This window comes from Nannospalax galili, unplaced genomic scaffold (assembly GCF_000622305.1).
Source record: "Nannospalax galili isolate Female #2095 unplaced genomic scaffold, S.galili_v1.0 scaffold1200, whole genome shotgun sequence".
NCBI lineage: Eukaryota > Metazoa > Chordata > Mammalia > Rodentia > Spalacidae > Nannospalax > Nannospalax galili.
This window is the reverse complement of record NW_008347131.1, coordinates 1,995,301-2,001,407: the sequence shown is the minus strand read 5'-3', so window position 1 is coordinate 2,001,407 and position 6,107 is coordinate 1,995,301. Positions and strand designations below refer to the sequence as shown.

At 41.4% G+C, this 6,107-nt stretch overlaps 1 protein-coding gene across 1 annotated transcript in view; it reads right to left on the bottom strand.

Moving 5' to 3' along the window:
• Positions 1 to 4,711: 4,711 nt before the first annotated feature.
• LOC103742537 (olfactory receptor 4C3-like) overlaps positions 4,712 to 6,107 on the bottom strand; it is a 7,514-nt gene continuing 6,118 nt past the window's right edge. Inside the window, 1 exon segment of the mRNA XM_008843642.3 lies at positions 4,712 to 4,961. Coding sequence (XP_008841864.3) covers positions 4,712 to 4,961 — 250 coding nt within the window.

Here is a 6,107-nt window from a genome sequence, read left to right as displayed (position 1 = left end):
TTGTGATGGTGTGATGATGAAGGTGATGAGCATGATTATGATGGTGTGATGATGATGGTGATAATTGTGATCGTGATTGAAGGTAATGGTAGTGACTTCTTCAGACCTTCTTGATGGGGAGGCTTAAGGCGGGGTAGCCTGCTACAGGATGCTGAGAACAAACTGATTAGACAGCTGTCTCTGGAATGCTAGGACAGGTTGCTTCCCCCTCCCTACTTATGCTTCTGCTTGCACCAGAAGAGGTCTGTTACCACAGCCTTGGAGTGATAATTGTGATCGTGATTGAAGGTAATGGTAGTGACTTCTTCAGACCTTCTTGATGGGGAGGCTTAAGGCGGGGTAGCCTGCTACAGGATGCTGAGAACAAACTGATTAGACAGCTGTCTCTGGAATGCTAGGACAGGTTGCTTCCCCCTCCCTACTTATGCTTCTGCTTGCACCAAAAGAGGTCTGTTACTGGGCCAGTGACCACAGCCTTGGCACACTGTTCTGTTTTCTTATATATGATGGGGAAATTCTTATGTGTTTTGCACTGCTTGAGCACTTATCACATGTAAGCTCTGTGTGAGCTTGAAACACTGAGCTTCCAATAAAGACTCTCAGAAGGGCAGTGAAAGGCTCTTGAATTGGCACAAGCCAAGGGTCTCCTGGTCTGATTTAGTTTTTCAGTATTGGGCACTGCAGTGGGCATCCACAGGTGATGAACATGCTTATGATAGTGAGATGATGAAAGTGATGATAGTGATGGAAATGGTGAAATGATAACTATGGTGATCATGATTGTGATGATGGTGATGAGCCTTAATGTTATCTGAGCACTTTCTTTAAAAAAAAAAAAAAACATAACCAAAAGGACACATTTATCTTTTAGAAGCAGTATATTTCCTTTTTTAATATTTTATTTTAATTAGGAAATTAAACTGCATATATTTATTATACACAACATGATGTTTTCAAATATTTTACATTGTGGAATAGCTAATTCATGGTAATTACATATGCATTGCTTCATATAGTTATCTTCCTGTAGTACAAATACTTAAAACCTAATAATTGAAATTAGCTTTAAAGTTATTTAGCCCAAATTGGGCTTAGACAGAATTCTTGTCTAAGATACTCTAACATAAATTTTTTGTACTTTACAGTCCCTGAGCTGCTTCTCCTGAATATGAGCAAAACAATCTAATTTCTTACAATTGTCTTAAATTTCTACAAACTGAAACTTTTTTCTTTTAATGTGTATTTCTTTTGTACATTTCATACATCTTAGTCATTTTAGGTCCCCCTCCCCCATCTGCATCTGCACCTTTCCATAACCCCCACCACCACCAGATTTCATGCATTCTGTCACATATGTTAAGCCCTATCAAGTCAAGTTTGTTTACCCAGATGTCCCTCAGTGCAAGTTCATCTACTGGAGTCTAGTCATTCTATCTATAGTCACTCCCTTAAAGAGGATAAACTCTCCCTCACCCAGCAGAAATCAGCTCCCAGTAGTTCCTCAGCTAAGGTTAGGCCTGCTTTCCATTTCCCCAGTTCTATACTGGGTTTTGTCTGACTGAATAAGCCTGGGCCTTGGCCATGCTGCCACCACTGCTGTAGGTTCATATGAGCAAGTTCCCAGAGGCCTGGAAGACTCTGTTTCCTTATGATCATGCACCAACCCTGGCTTACAATCTTTCTGCCCCTTCTTTTGCAATGGTCCCTGAGACATGAGTGGTTGAGGTTTAGGAGCTCAAGAGAGGGCATAATAGGAGACAGGTATTATCAAGGAGAAAATGGGGGTACTTTAACTGGAGAGGGAGGAGGGAGGTTAAACAAGGAGAGAGATAAATAAAGCTTAGGTGGTGTGAAAAAACAGAAGGAAATGTATTAGCTCAAACACCTACTGAAAAATACACATACAATATCTGAATGTGGGTGTGTGTGTATATCTGAAGGCTATATAACAAGAATCACAGTGCCAGACAGGAGGACCTCACTTCAAGTTGTTAGTTGGGATAGTCCAAGAGACCAGAAATTTTCTTTTTGAAATCTCTTAGGCTTCAGGGTTTTTTGTTTGTTTGTTTGTTTTGTTGTTGTTGTTGTTTGTTTTTTGTTGTTGTTTTTCAGAACAAATGTTTGTTTAAGAATTAAAAGAAAACAAAAACATTAAAGCATAGTACATGAACAGAATATAATTTATCTCATTTGGTCTGAAATCTTGAAAGAGTTACTCTACTTACCTGAGGCAGATTTGGGCTGGCACTGCTTCAAGGAGCCTCCATCCATTCCAGGATTACCTTCTTGTTCTGGTTACAGGGCCCAAATGGTCCTCTCCAAACTCAGGTCATGCTACATGGATAATACCAGCACCTCCCCACCACGGTTTTAAAGTCCTCAGGCTTTTACATCCCCAAAGTTCCATTAGAGGGATGGTCCACTGTTAACTTACTTAGTGACTACCATTACTATCAAGATTAGCTGAAGGAAGGGTTTGTCACCAGCCTGCTAATGATATTAACTTTGTCCCTTTCTCCATGGTCTGTCTACTGATGAAGGAGCAGCCATAATGACTAATTTTTATTATTGCCATGCCAAACACCCAGTATTAATATTTTAAGTATCACAGTCATCAAACCTAACTCTAGTAATAGGCATGATTTTCACCAAAGAGAAAAATATGTATCTAGTGTGTTCTACCACACTGGGCAACTTTATAGAAAAAGAGCTATTTATAAATATTACCAGAATACATCAGATTAAATAAATTTATAGAACCTGTTTTGTAAGAGAAAAAAATCCAGGAACTAGATTCCTCATGTGGGCTAAGTCCACAAGCCACAAACTAGCAGCTGACCAAAGTCACAAATTGCAACAATAGTACCGCTGGAATTGATATGAGGTCTGCTAAAGAGGGCTCAGACTAGTAACAAAATAGTTATTAGTCTACAGAGACCCATATCCTACAAGAAATTGAAGTATCTATTAAGCAAAGAAAACACTGAGAAGTAACTATTAAGTATCTATTAAGCCAAGGAAAACACTGAGAAGTAACCATTTAGAATCAGGGGCCTGGGACTACCCAGAGAACGCTGACACTCGTGGTGGCTCTACCAGCCACTTTCTCCTTCTAGCATTTAGAATCGTAAATTCTGGGCCAAGCATATACTACCTATTGTGCTGACGGCAATCCTTCCCTGTGCCTGAAAGGTACTTTCCTTTCCTTGGCAAAACTGAAATTAAAATGTGTCCTAAGGCTTGCTTGGCTACAAGGAGCAGGACAAGGGAAGGAAGAGCGTGAGCTCTGGAGCCGGGACTCAGAAACAAGGTCCTGCTCCTCCATCAGCACCTCACTTATGTCTCATCTCACTCAGGCTTCATGCTCCCTAGGAACTGGAGCAACTGAGGTTCTACCACTGAAAGGCAGTAAAGCAAGTCACAAAAATCTGGACACTGTTACCTCATCACATTTGGATTGTACTTTGGGTTGAAAAGAAATGAATCTCTAAATTTGAAATTTCAAGTACCAATGATAACATACAGATATTTTAGAGAAAAGGACAATTCTGAAGGCAGGCCTCAACACCTAGCAAACAGCTGAATATTCTGCCCTTTGCGGGCCTGATCCTCCAAGGGGAAAACTACTGGGAATCTTAATCCAAAGTAGCTTCTTAGTTCTTTTCACAGCTTGCGAAAGGTTCTTGACTTGCTAACAACACACAACTCCCACTCTAGCCATGAAATTAAATTTAAAAACTTTTAAAGAAAGGGAGAAAAAAAAAAAAACAGGAGGCAAAAATCAAAGGACTCCTTTCCTCTGACATGACATATACCCTACACCTCATATTGCAAGATCACAGTCCTGTCCTTTACTAGATTTATGGATTTTAAAAAATAAAAGTAAGTGAGAGACCTGAGTGACTCCATCTTGCATAAAACCTCCATAGGACTGACCCAACCCTGGGCCCTGTTTCAAGAAAAACCACAATACTTGGAACGGATAGAGAACAATTCCCCTGCCAATGGTCAATTAACCAGGGACAGGAAAGTACTAAAAGTCCAGATATCTTTTCATATTTCCTGAAGCCAGCAGTTTATAGTTTGGCACTGAGCTGCAACCAATCAGATGCTTGCCAGGCTGAAGACCCCCTACTCCCCTATTTGCTGAACTTGCTGAAATAAACCTATAAAAAACCTCTGTCTCCCAAAGCAAGGGGTCTCACTTCTGTGATCTGCTAGGTCAGTGACAGAGTGGGCCCAAGCTTGAGCTTGTAACAATAAAAGAACCCTTGTGTGTTTGCATCTGTAGGCTCCATGGTGGTCTTTGGGATCTCACGAACTGGGCACAACATAAGCAATTACTAAGCAGTTCAGATTAAAAAACATCTTTACCTGAGTTACCCATCAGGCCTACTTTGACCTGCCCTAGCTCCTCCCAGAACACACTTCTGAGTATCTCAGACTACTTCCAAGCCAACTCCATTTGAAGTTTCTCGACAACATGGTCCAGCCACTTCTGAGAACAGCTCTTCTTGTCCACATTGAGTAGATTCTCACTCACAGCTAGATTTCACTGGAGTAACCTCTCTGCAGAGCAGTTCTCAGGGACCCAATCAGATAGCAGCTTCAAGCCCCTCATATTCCTAAGCATTTGTGAGGTGTTCACCGACATGTGTTCCCTGATGTACCCCAAGAACTGAAAACAGGCCAGCTTTTCTCATTTGGACACTTAGATCTTTCCTGATTTTTGTCTAGGGGGGTGCAAACCCAAGTAAGGCTCTCCAACAAATGAGGGGGCAGGCGGCCTGGTTGTCGAGTGGGGCTCGGCGAGAAGAGTGCTGCCCGAAGCCCCGGCTTGAGTGTCTGACCGCCAGAAGTACTGCCGAGGCCTGACCGGCTGAAAGGCTGTCAGTCTTGAGAAGATCAAGTTCTGAGGGCTGGGAAGCGGGAAGCGAGGCTGCTTTTCTCCTGTCCAGACTCTAGGTTGGAAATTTATATATATGATGCTGGAAACTTGTAAAACCAAACTGCTAATAAATGGAAGGCTTGAAATAGATGTATGTTTGAAGTTATGAAGAAAATGACCATGAAAGCATTAAGTGTCAAGAAGACCAATGGAAAAGCACTTAGGAGGGAGCCATAGAAAATGTACACTTCAGAAGAGAGATGTAACCAGAGAACTCAAAAGGGAATAATATACCATGTTTGCCCTCAGAAGGGCAAAAAGATTTTCATTCATATACATGAGATCATGGAAATAGATAATCAGATACACCAGTGCCTTGAAGTGAGCAAAACTTCCATGAAAGCTTAGCACTTATGTGTGAGAGAACCCATGCTGAGGAGAAGCCCTGTGGATGTGAGATGTGTGAGAAAGCCTTCATCCAAAGCTCAGAGCTCATCTCCCACCAGAGGACCCACAGCTGTATAAGTGCTGTATAAGTGCAGCAAATGAGAAGAGCTTCTGATACCCCTTAGCCCTTTCCGGACACCAGAGGACACACGTGGGCAGAAAGTTCTACACATGTGACATCTGTGGCTTCGGTTTTTAGTACATTAGTAGGCAGGCTTGCTTTCACAGGAAGGTAGGGCTAAACATGCTGAGCCTAAAAAGAAACAGAGGCTGTTTTGCGACTAATTTACATCTCTGTGGATGCGGTGATTGTCATGAAACAGGGCAGTTCTTTGAAACCAGTTCTTTCTTTCTCCACCTGTACCAGTTTGCAAGTACAGCATGGCAGCATGGCCTGTAGCTTACGGAGTGTTGCTTTCTTCTGCTGAACAACAACAAAACGTGCCTATCACATATTCAAAAAAAAAAAAAAAAAAACTTCACTTGAAGCACAAGGATCCAACATGTAGAAAAGAATTTAAGTAGCTTTACATGGTCATATAACAATATCGTAGTATAAAACTCTCCAATATAGTTATTCTCTTTATATTCCCCAGTATGTTTTCCACAAAACTTAAAATTCAAATCTACCCAATGACGTTACAGACATACAGAGGTGCCAAGGATCTAAGTGCAACCGATTATGACTAGTAATAGATACATGCAGATTAGAGATGCATGCACCAACATCTCAGTGTTAGTATCAAAAACAATGAGTCTTTCTTCAAGGAAC